We start from the raw sequence: 12764 nt of genomic DNA, 5'->3' as shown, positions 1-12764 counted from the left end.
GACCGCTATGGTATTGGAGACCCGTGTATCGACGCTAGCTTGGCATGGATCGTCACGTTGCGACAAATCATTGCCCTTTTCGAATTAAGAAGGCAGCCAAATTCCGCCCATGCTGTAACATCGACGATCTTGTTGAATAATTAGATACCTATCACTCCAAGAAAAGATACACACAGCTACAGAACCGTTTGATGAAAGATTTTATCAATACCACAAATAAAAAGAAAAAGTCTCAGAATTCAAGAGAAACGTTATTTCAATGTTTATTACGTCAAAGTATCAGTGAATAAACGAATAAACCAAAGTATCGTTAATCTAACATTTTCTTCACGTATTGTTACTGTAAGGAATAAAGAGCATTGGTGAGTGAAAGAGGTTCATTCAACTACGGTTAATATATCAGTTTCAAATATATATTTTTATTGTTAGATGTTAATATATACCAGAACTATGGACTTTGACAGCTACAACTGTTGCCACTTGGGGTGCATACTAAATTTGGGTGAGCAGCCTGTAATGACTGAAATTACAATATTTGAAATATTAATGGCATGTCAGAGAAAATCGAATTTTGCATGTTAGTCATAATTCCATTAAATATTTACTTCACAAGGATCGACAGTAGGACTTTGACAGCTACAACTGTTGCCACTTGCTGTGCATGTCCAGGTTGGATGAGCTTCTTGTAGTGACTTAAATAGAATATAGTATAAAAGAGTAATATATTTTCATCAATAAAGACCTATATATTCATTGACATTACCTTACAAGGGTCGACAGTAGGACTTGCGCAACTACAACTGTTGCCATTTGCAGTGCAAGTCCACGTTGGGTGAGCGGCCTGTAGTGACTGCAATCAAATATATATTTGAAAATAGATATTCATATTCATTACGTTTTGATCATGCATGGAGCCACTGTTTCACATCTGAATTAATTCAAAAGAAATGATCAATTGTTTAATAGTAGTAACCCGACACAATATACCTACCGCACACGGATCCGTAGCAGTACTCGTGTTGATGCATAAAGCAACTGTAAAATGAATATTCAGAAGAGAAAAATAAACGATTCCCACAAATTACTTGTTTGAACGAAACTCAAGTGCAATAAAGCAATTTTCTCAAATATATGCACTATATACCAATATATATTTACATGATATTTCAACTTAAATGTAATTTGACAATTCTAATCATACCGCTTAATTCTATTCAATACCTATAGGCTTATATATCGAATACATCTCAATGAATAATGGCCTAAATTTGAAGCGCTTCCGAAGTTATAAACGGTAAAAGGTTTAAAACACTGTATTTCTAAAAGGATGTGCGGCTTCTGGCTACGTATATTAAATTCATTTTATTTACCATGTTTTCCCAAAATTTCCAGATTTTCAAAACTTACCAAGAACGCACGCAATAACTAATAATCGAATCATTTTCAGCGAGAAATACTTTTCAATCCTTTAAAATGAATAGAAAATGGTATGATACCGCAGTTATGATTAGATGCTCGAGTTTTATCAAATAATAAATCAATGGTAGTCTTAAATCTCAGTGTTGCCGTCTAAGGGCTACAAAATAGGATTTGTAGATTACCTGATTACGCAGCAAGCACCCTTAATGATCCGGGTCCAGGGAAGTTTTGAAGCTGATTCCTGAATGCCAGTACTTATCGAATAATTCAAGTTATCAATCCAGTTTATGGCAATACTTTATGCACAGGTGTTTATACATTGATTAACATTATTTTCGTCATGACGAAGGCCAAATAAATGTTCTGAACATAGATGATGCTTCTACGAACCAGTTATCTCTAGTTCCAAAGTCGATGAGGTCTACTCAGTTTCATTTACTTCGTCAAGATATATAAATGATTTATAATCAATATTAAAGAGAAACACGTTTTATATTCAGATACAAATTATATATTGATACATCATATCATAATATATTCATTTCAGCTTTCTTTTCAGTTTTGATTTTTGCTTTAGATTTGATTAGCATACAATAACAACTTCACTGTGTGAGGCTCGTTCTATTACTGACTTCGTCCAATCTCTCGCAAGCTGTGATGATAGTTCTCGTGAATACGACTTCAATGAGTTTACAATGCCCGTTCAGTGCAAAACAAGTATTCAAACACTACATGATAGTGTATGGCATCGGAACAACCTGCGTGGCAGGTATAATCTTGAACATCTTCGGTATTTTCGTCTTCCGAAAAATGACTGAAAGTGGACAAGCCCTATATCTGCTTATTCTGCTGTCGTTAGCTGATACGGTGTATCTTGTAAACATATTTCTCGATACTCCATTACGTCGAATCATTTTCCAAATTATTTACGGAGACGCAGTGTTTCGCCGTCGCGATTACGGCGTATTTCCGATCTGGAATTGGCTGCGCATAGCTGCCTACAAGTCGACAGTAACAATACGGAATTGGGTTGTTGTCCTATCCGCAGTTGTCCGGTGCCTGCACGTTTTGTTCCCGCTTTTGTCTCGAAGATACATCAATAGAAAATGTGTTAATACAAGCATAGCTATAATTGTTGTCGTATCATCAGCGTTATATATTCCCCGTTATTTCGGTGGCAGCATCATTCTGTTTAAATGCTGGAGCGAAGCTCCCATCTCTGTTGGTGCAATTTACTCAAAATTTGAGAAAGGCAAAGCGATGGATTTGAGCTCTACGTGGATCTATTTAGTAGTAACAGTAAACACACCAATGATAATCCTCATGCTTGCAAACATAGTGCTTCTTTGGTCAGTCGGTCGTTCTCTAGAATTTAGAAAACAGATTACGTCATCTCAGACAACCTCAAATAAAAATGCTTCTACAAAAGCAACTCAACTAGTGGTCATAGCAACAATAGTATACTTGGTATGTGAATCACCAGCTGTCGTCTCGAGAATATTCAACTATTTCGTTGCATACGAAGCTAATCTCCAAGTCGAGCATTTGTTCGATTTTTTAGATAATCTAACACCTATTGACTCTGCCGCGAATTTTATCATATATATGATCGCCAGTAAAACATTCAGAAAAACAGCATATGCACAATGCTGCTTGGAGTAACGGCATTTGCGATTTCTTTTTACGTTTAAGTACAGAAGCGCATCGTACAAGCGCAATGACAAGACGAAAAACCCATTTATAACTTCAACAAGAATTTTGTGGATAAGTTTTTGCCAACATTTTTTCTAAATTTCTTTATAAAAAAAAAACGGCGTAGCTGATAGTTTTTCGAAGTAGAAGGCATCGGCATATAGCCACACATCAAAGATTTACAACCTTCAATATAGAATACAATGTTGTCTTTTGGAAGTTTATGTAAATTCTTCCATCTCTGGCTGTGACGCTTGGAATCTTAGATAATTAAGAATAACCTTAATGCTTGTGCAATAGCATGTTAGAAGCAACTTATTCACTTCACCTAACGTTTAAAAATACGTTGCATGAGTTCTATTGGCGTGCCTTTCGCATGCATTTGATATATATTTTTTTCCGAAATAATAGGGACACAACACATCTATAGAATCCAGGCATAAGCTCTATTTTCAAATGCTATATATAATTTTCTCCGCGCTACTGTCAAAAATCACACAAGCCGAAATGATGAATGTTACCACTACATCCAACATATCTTTCAGTACCTGCAGTTTCCCTACCAGTAGAGATGCCCTATGGATTCTCTTTGTGACAATTGTTGTAGGACCGATCGGATGGTTTGGCATAATCTCCAACTCGTTCACCACAGTTGCGCTGTACCGACTACATAAATCAAATAACTTCGCAAGCGCGTATTACAATTTACTGTTACTTGCCATCGTCGATATCATAGGCTGCGTATCAGTTGTGATTTATATCCATTTCGTTTGGGTTCTTAAATTCATCCGACACGGAAATTTGGGATTGCTTTTACCGGGTGGTGTGGGTGCCCCCGAGATGGAAATCGCTGGCAACGTGATTCAAAAATGGGGCTTTTACCTCCGCAACTGGACAACGATATTAGTCACATTCGATCGAGCATTTCACATTTGCTTCCCACTGAAAGCTAGGAGATATTGGAAACTGACTCAATGCAAGTTGTTTTTTGCGTCAATTCTAATCACGTGGACTGTTTATACTCTTTATCACACTAAGGAACGAACGATCGTCTATATAATCAACGAATGCACGTATGGTAAATATATGCGTACAAGTAAATGGCTTTCCCGGCGATCTTCTACTATGTATATGATTGAAAATACAGTTTCAACATTTTCAGCATTTGCTTTCGTGCCACTGATAAATTTGATTATGATAATTCGAATCAATATCCATACAGAAAATAGAAAGAAACTAACAAGCGCGGAAAGTAGCAATCAACCAGGTAAACAAAATGGATTAGGGCTCAGAATGATATTCATCGCCTCCGCTATATTCATGGTATCAGTCCTTCCCGAAATACTTTTTAATATATTATCCCTTCTCTTACCATTTTCCATTATATGGCCAGTGCTGCTTATGAACGAATTTTCTCAAGCATTCAATTCAGCGGTAAACGGTGTATTTTATTACATATTCAACAAAAAGTTCAGAAACGAAGTAAAATCTCTGTGCTGTAATCAGTATATGGTTGCTATGGGCACATCTGTTTAAGGTACATCTTTTTTGGTTTATCAATTTTGTATTTTTATCGTTAATTTGATATGCGTCAGTGTATCCATTGCAGCCATATGGGATGTCGAATATCACCCCTAACTAATCGATCAGGTTTTGATAAAGTCCATCCATATTCAAACATGGGAAAATGCTATCAATCTTTAAATGGTTAGCGCCAAAAAGCTTCCTGCATTCCCTCAGTCAGCTTGGTACACAGATTTGATTCCAGGTATCTAAATCTCACAATAACTTGTGTCATTAATGCATTTACAGATATATTTCTATATTACAAATGACTATCAAGAATCTATAGGAATTATGAAATCCGTTGCTTGATCACGCTTGTATAAGTTGGTCACATAACTCAATCTTGTATTAAAGGAGCACGTGCTAACAAAACTGAGAAAAGTAAATTGGCTGAGGAGGCGTCGTCACTAGGAGTTTTTAAAGGGTCAGAATTATTACATACAAGCGGAACTATATGCTATACTTTGCATCGCATCCACCGAGCCGCATTTTCTGGACATTTTAAGGCAAAATGCTTATTAGATTTCCGGCATGTAAAAAAAAACAAAATGCAGAACTTTTAAAACGGGGGTCGTCCGCACCCCCGACCCCTCTTGAGACGCCCGTGTTTAGTTGATATATGAACCAATCGCTTGCAGGAAAAGGGCATCTGTTATAATGGAAAAAAAAAACTTGTCAGCAATGGACAGTGACCTTGGCTTAGAACAATCCAGAATTGTGCAGTCACTTCAAAATCATACAAATTAGTCTGTTGTTGGAAAAACATACTCTGTTCAATGTTCGTCCTAAATGTCTAGAGACGAACATAACGTGTTAACAATGTTAACCGTAACTACTAGCGCCTGTCCATTTTTGCGGAGAGAGGAGGGTTCTTCAAAGAAGAAATACAGTTTGTTCGTTTTATTCAATGATATCGCAAAGAAATCGTATCACTAAGTCAGTCTCTATTTGATAGGTCATCATACTTTCAAATGTTGTAAAATACACCTTAAGAGTTTCGAATCTAATAACCTACCATAATGATTCATTGAACATACGTAATCTGTATGGTTAATTATTGTGTAGAAGCGTGTTAAATGTAATCAACGTATTCGCTACCCCAAACAAATGTTGCTACAAAACGTTGCTTGAGTTCTGCTAGCGTGCCAGGAAGGAATTCGCATGCATTCTAAATGTGTTATTTTTCTGAAACAATAGGGACACAGCACTTCCAAATCCAGGCATAAGCTATGTTTTCTAAGCTATAATTTTCTCCGTGAAACACATAATACCGCACAAGCCGAAATGATGAATGTTACCACTACATCCAACATGTCATTCGGGACTTGCAGCTTCCCTACCAGAAGAGATACCTTATGGATTATCATTGTTACAGTTGTTGTAGGACCGATCGGATGGTTTGGCATAATCTCCAACTCGTTCACCATAGTTGCGCTGTACCGACTACATAAATCAAATAACTTCGCAAGCGCGTATTACAATTTACTGTTACTTGCCATCGTTGATATCATAGGCTGCGTATCAGTTGTGATTTATATCCATTTCGTTTGGGTTCTTAAATTCATCCGACACGGAAAGTTGGGATTGCTTTTACCGGGTGGTGTGGGTGCCCCCGAGATGGAAATCACTGGCAACGTGATTCAAAAATGGGGCTTTTACCTCCGCAACTGGACAACGATATTAGTCACATTCGATCGAGCATTTCACATTTGCTTCCCACTAAAAGCTAGGAGATATTGGAAACTGACTCAATGCAAGTTGTTTTTTGCCTCAATTCTAATCACGTGGACTGTTTATACTCTTTATCACACTAAGGAACGAACGATCGTCTATATAATCAACGAATGCACGTATGGTAAATATATGCGTACAAGTAAATGGCTTTCCCAGCGATCTTCTACTATGTATATGATTGAAAATACAGTTTCAACATTTTCAGCATTTGCTTTCGTGCCACTGATAAATTTGATTATGATAATTCGAATCAATATCCATACAGAAAATAGAACGAAACTAACAAGCGCGGAAAGTAGCAATCAACCAGGTAAACAAAATGGAGTAGGGCTCAGAATGGTATTCATTGCCTCCGCTATATTCATGGTATCAGTCCTTCCCGAAATACTTTTTAATATATTATCCCTTATCTTTCCATTTTCCATTGTCTGGCCAGTGCTGCTTATGAACGAATTTTCTCAAGCATTCAATTCAGCGGTAAACGGTGTATTTTATTACATATTCAACAAAAAGTTCAGAAACGAAGTAAAATCTCTGTGTTGCAGCCATTAGTATGTCAGCTATGGGCACATCTTTTTCTAAGGTACATCTTTTTTGGTTTATCAATTTGGTTTTTTTAATATTTGATATGCGTCAGTGTATCCATTGCAGCCATATGGGATATCGAACATCACTAACCCTAACTAATCGACCATGTTTTAATAAAGACCATCCATATTTAAACATGAGATAAAATAACTACTGCCATTTATGCATTTATATATATTTTTCTAAACTCCAAATGACAATCAACAATCTAAAGAATTCAGGAAATCCGTTGCTTGATCATGCTTTTGAAATTGGTCCAACAACTCAAGCTAGGATTAAAGGTCCACGTGCGAATAAAACTGAGTAGTAAATTGGCCGAGGCGTCGTTACTAGGAGTTTTTATAGGGGGGTCAGAATTATTACGTACAAGCGGAACTATAGGCCATACTTCGCACCGCATCCATCGAGCCGCGTTTTCTGGACATTTTTGGTTGAGGCGTCGTCACAAAAATGTATAACTTTAAAAAGGGGGTCGTCCGAACCCCCGACCCCTCTGGTGACGTCCATGTTTGGTTGATATGAACCAATCACTTGCAGGGATAGGGCATCACGAAATAATGGAAAAACATATGATTAACTGCTTGTCAGCAATGGACAGTGACCTTGGCTAGAATGGAACAATCCAGAAATGTGCAGTCTCTTCAAAATCATCCAAATAAGCCTGCTGTTTATAGAAAATGGAAAAACAAACCCTGTTCAATCTTCGTCCTTAATGTCTAGAGACGAACATTGAAGGCGTTATGATGTCAGCCGCGACTGTACTTGCGCCTTTCCATTTTTGCGGAGTGGTGGGGTGGGGGTTCTTTAGAAGAAGTACTTTAAAGGTTTGTTCGTTTCATCCAATGATATCGCCAAGATATCGTATCGCTTAATCAGTGTCTCTGTCTTTGAAAGGTCATCATACTTTAAAATGTTGTAAAATACACCTATAGAGATTTGAATCTAATAAACTAACGTAATGATTCATTGAACATACGTAATCTGTATGGTTAATTATTTTGTAGTAGCGTATTAAATGTAATCAACGTATTCGCTATCTCAAACTCATGTTGCTACAAAACGTTGCTTGAGTTCTGCTAGCGTGCCAGGAAGGAATTCGCATGCATTCTAAATGTTTTATTTTTCTGAAACAATAGGGACACAGCACTTCCAAATCCAGGCATAAGCTATGTTTTCTAATGCTATAATTTTCTCCGTGAAACTCGTAATAACGCACAAGCCGAAATGATGAATGTTACCACTACATCCAACATGTCATTCGGGACTTGCAGCTTCCCTACCAGAAGAGATACCTTATGGATTCTCTTTGTTACAATTGTTGTAGGACCGATCGGATGGTTTGGCATAATCTCCAACTCGTTCACCATAGTTGCGCTGTACCGACTACATAAATCAAATAACTTCGCAAGCGCGTATTACAATTTACTGTTACTTGCCATCGTTGATATCATAGGCTGCGTATCAGTTGTGATTTATATCCATTTCGTTTGGGTTCTTAAATTCATCCGACACGGAAAGTTGGGATTGCATTTACCGGGTGATTTGGGTTCACCCGAGATGGAAATCACTGGCAACGTGATTCAAAAATGGGGCTTTTACCTCCGCAACTGGACAACGATATTAGTCACATTCGATCGAGCATTTCACATTTGCTTCCCACTGAAAGCTAGGATATATTGGAAACTGACTCAATGCAAGTTGTTTTTTGCCTCAATTCTAATCACGTGGACTGTTTATACTCTTTATTACACTAAGGAACGAACGATCGTCTATACAATTAACGAATGCACGTATGGTAAATATATGCGTACAAGTAAATGGCTTTCCCGGCGATCTTCTACTATGTATATGATTGAAATTACAGTTTCAACATTTTCAGCATTTGCTTTCGTGCCACTGATAAATTTGATTATGATAATTCGAATCAATATCCATACAGAAAATAGAACGAAACTAACAAGCGCGGAAAGTAGCAATCAACCAGGTAAACAAAATGGAGTAGGGCTCAGAATGGTATTCATTGCCTCCGCTATATTCATGGTATCAGTCCTTCCCGAAATACTTTTTAATATATTATCCCTTATCTTTCCATTTTCCATTGTCTGGCCAGTGCTGCTTATGAACGAATTTTCTCAAGCATTCAATTCAGCGGTAAACGGTGTATTTTATTACATATTCAACAAAAAGTTCAGAAACGAAGTAAAATCTCTGTGTTGCAGCCATTAGTATGTCAGCTATGGGCACATCTTTTTTAAGGTACATCTTTTTTGGTTTATCAATTTGGTTTTTTTAATATTTGATATGCGTCAGTGTATCCATTGCAGCCATATGGGATATCGAACATCACTAACCCTAACTAATCGACCATGTTTTAATAAAGACCATCCATATTTAAACATGAGATAAAATAACTACTGCCATTTATGCATTTATATATATTTTTCTAAACTCCAAATGACAATCAACAATCTAAAGAATTCAGGAAATCCGTTGCTTGATCATGTTTTTGAAATTGGTCCAACAACTCAAGCTAGGATTAAAGGTCCACGTGCGAATAAAACTGAGTAGTAAATTGGCTGAGGCGTCGTTACTAGGAGTTTTTATAGGGGGTCAGAATTATTACGTACAAGCGGAACTATAGGCCATACTTCGCACCGCATCCATCGAGCCGCGTTTTCTGGACATTTTTGGTTGAGGCGTCGTCACAAAAATGTATAACTTTAAAAAGGGGGTCGTCCGAACCCCCGACCCCTCTGGTGACGTCCATGTTTGGTTGATATGAACCAATCACTTGCAGGGATAGGGTATCACGAAATAATAGAAAAACATATGATTAACTGCTTGTCAGCAATGGACAGTGACCTTGGCTAGAATGGAACAATCCAGAAATGTGCAGTCTCTTCAAAATCATCCAAATAAGCCTGCTGTTTATAGAAAATGGAAAAACAAACCCTGTTCAATCTTCGTCCTTAATGTCTAGAGACGAACATTGAAGGCGTTATGATGTCAGCCGCGACTGTACTTGCGCCTTTCCATTTTTGCGGAGTGGTGGGGTGGGGGCTCTTTAGAAGAAGTACTTTAAAGGTTTGTTCGTTTCATCCAATGATATCGCCAAGATATCGTATCGCTTAGTCAGTCTCTCTGTCTTTGAAAGGTCATCATACTTTAAAATGTTGTAAAATACACCTATAGAGATTTGAATCTAATAAACTAACGTAATGATTCATTGAACATACGTAATCTGTATGGTTAATTATTTTGTAGTAGCGTATTAAATGTAATCAACGTATTCGCTATCTCAAACTCATGTTGCTACAAAACGTTGCTTGAGTTCTGCTAGCGTGCCAGGAAGGAATTCGCATGCATTCTAAATGTGTTATTTTTCTGAAACAATAGGGACACAGCACTTCCAAATCCAGGCATAAGCTATGTTTTCTAATGCTATAATTTTCTCCGTGAAACTCGTAATAACGCACAAGCCGAAATGATGAATGTTACCACTACATCCAACATGTCATTCGGGACTTGCAGCTTCCCTACCAGAAGAGATACCTTATGGATTCTCTTTGTTACAATTGTTGTAGGACCGATCGGATGGTTTGGCATAATCTCCAACTCGTTCACCATAGTTGCGCTGTACCGACTACATAAATCAAATAACTTCGCAAGCGCGTATTACAATTTACTGTTACTTGCCATCGTTGATATCATAGGCTGCGTATCAGTTGTGATTTATATCCATTTCGTTTGGGTTCTTAAATTCATCCGACACGGAAAGTTGGGATTGCATTTACCGGGTGATTTGGGTTCCCCCGAGATGGAAATCGCTGGCAACGTGATTCAAAAATGGGGCTTTTACCTCCGCAACTGGACAACGATATTAGTCACATTCGATCGAGCATTTCACATTTGCTTCCCACTGAAAGCTAGGAGATATTGGAAACTGACTCAATGCAAGTTGTTTTTTGCGTCAATTCTAATCACGTGGACTGTTTATACTCTTTATTACACTAAGGAACGAACGATCGTCTATACAATTAACGAATGCACGTATGGTAAATATATGCGTACAAGTAAATGGCTTTCCCGGCGATCTTCTACTATGTATATGATTGAAATTACAGTTTCAACATTTTCAGCATTTGCGTTCGTGCCACTGATAAATTTGATTATGATAATTCGAATCAATATCCATACAGAAAATAGAACGAAACTAACAAGCGCGGAAAGTAGCAATCAACCAGGTAAACAAAATGGAGTAGGGCTCAGAATGGTATTCATTGCCTCCGCTATATTCATGGTATCAGTCCTTCCCGAAATACTTTTTAATATATTATCCCTTATCTTTCCATTTTCCATTGTCTGGCCAGTGCTGCTTATGAACGAATTTTCTCAAGCATTCAATTCAGCGGTAAACGGTGTATTTTATTACATATTCAACAAAAAGTTCAGAAACGAAGTAAAATCTCTGTGTTGCAGCCATTAGTATGTCAGCTATGGGCACATCTTTTTTAAGGTACATCTTTTTTGGTTTATCAATTTGGTTTTTTTAATATTTGATATGCGTCAGTGTATCCATTGCAGCCATATGGGATATCGAACATCACTAACCCTAACTAATCGACCATGTTTTAATAAAGACCATCCATATTTAAACATGAGATAAAATAACTACTGCCATTTATGCATTTATATATATTTTTCTAAACTCCAAATGACAATCAACAATCTAAAGAATTCAGGAAATCCGTTGCTTGATCATGCTTTTGAAATTGGTCCAACAACTCAAGCTAGGATTAAAGGTCCACGTGCGAATAAAACTGAGTAGTAAATTGGCTGAGGCGTCGTTACTAGGAGTTTTTATAGGGGGTCAGAATTATTACGTACAAGCGGAACTATAGGCCATACTTCGCACCGCATCCATCGAGCCGCGTTTTCTGGACATTTTTGGTTGAGGCGTCGTCACAAAAATGTATAACTTTAAAAAGGGGGTTCGTCCGAACCCCCGACCCCTCTGGTGACGTCCATGTTTGGTTGATATGAACCAATCACTTGCAGGGATAGGGCATCACGAAATAATGGAAAAACATATGATTAACTGCTTGTCAGCAATGGACAGTGACCTTGGCTAGAATGGAACAATCCAGAAATGTGCAGTCTCTTCAAAATCATCCAAATAAGCCTGCTGTTTATAGAAAATGGAAAAAAAACCCTGTTCAATCGTCGTTCTAAATGTCTAGAGACGAACATTGAAGGCGTTATAATGTCAGCCGCGACTGTACTTGCGCCTTTCCATTTTTGCGGAGTGGTGGGGTGGGGGTTCTTTAGAAGAAGTACTTTAAAGGTTTGTTCGTTTTATCCAATGATATCGCCAAGATATCGTATCGCTTAGTCAGTCTCTCTGTCTTTGAAAGGTCATCATACTTTAAAATGTTGTAAAATACACCTAAAGAGTTTTCAATCTATTAACCTAACGTAATGATTCATTGAACATACGTAATCTGTATGGTTAATTATTGTGTAGCGTATTAAATGTAATCAACGTATTCACTAGGTATACATCGAACTAATGTTGCTACAAAACGTTGCTTGAGTTCTGCTAGCGTACCAGGAAGGAATTCGCATGCATTCGAAATGTTTTTTTTTCTAAATATAGGGACTCAGCACTTCTATAAAATCCAAGCATAACGTATGTTTTTTTTATAATGCTATAATTTTCTCGGTGAAACTCTTGAAACCGATTATAACACACAAGCCGAAATGAT

The 12764-nt window shown here is 37.5% G+C and overlaps 1 protein-coding gene across 1 annotated transcript; it reads right to left on the bottom strand.

Annotated features, from left to right (window-relative positions):
• Positions 1-256: 256 nt before the first annotated feature.
• On the bottom strand, positions 257-1688 carry LOC141915190 (uncharacterized). The gene is made up of 7 exons (XM_074806629.1): positions 1602-1688; positions 1408-1466; positions 992-1035; positions 764-850; positions 606-692; positions 444-520; positions 257-340 (listed from the first exon to the last, which is right to left on the bottom strand). The coding sequence occupies exons 2-6, from the start codon at positions 1439-1441 to the stop codon at positions 449-451; spliced, it is 324 nt and encodes a 107-aa protein (XP_074662730.1). The 5' UTR covers positions 1442-1466; positions 1602-1688; the 3' UTR covers positions 257-340; positions 444-448.
• Between the last annotated feature and the right edge of the window lie 11076 nt (positions 1689-12764).

The sequence above is a fragment of the Tubulanus polymorphus genome, chromosome 1 (genome assembly GCF_964204645.1).
Source record: "Tubulanus polymorphus chromosome 1, tnTubPoly1.2, whole genome shotgun sequence".
NCBI classification, from domain to species: Eukaryota; Metazoa; Nemertea; class Palaeonemertea; order Tubulaniformes; family Tubulanidae; genus Tubulanus; species Tubulanus polymorphus.
The sequence above is the reverse complement of the archived record's forward strand: the minus strand, read 5'-3'. Positions and strand labels throughout refer to the sequence as shown.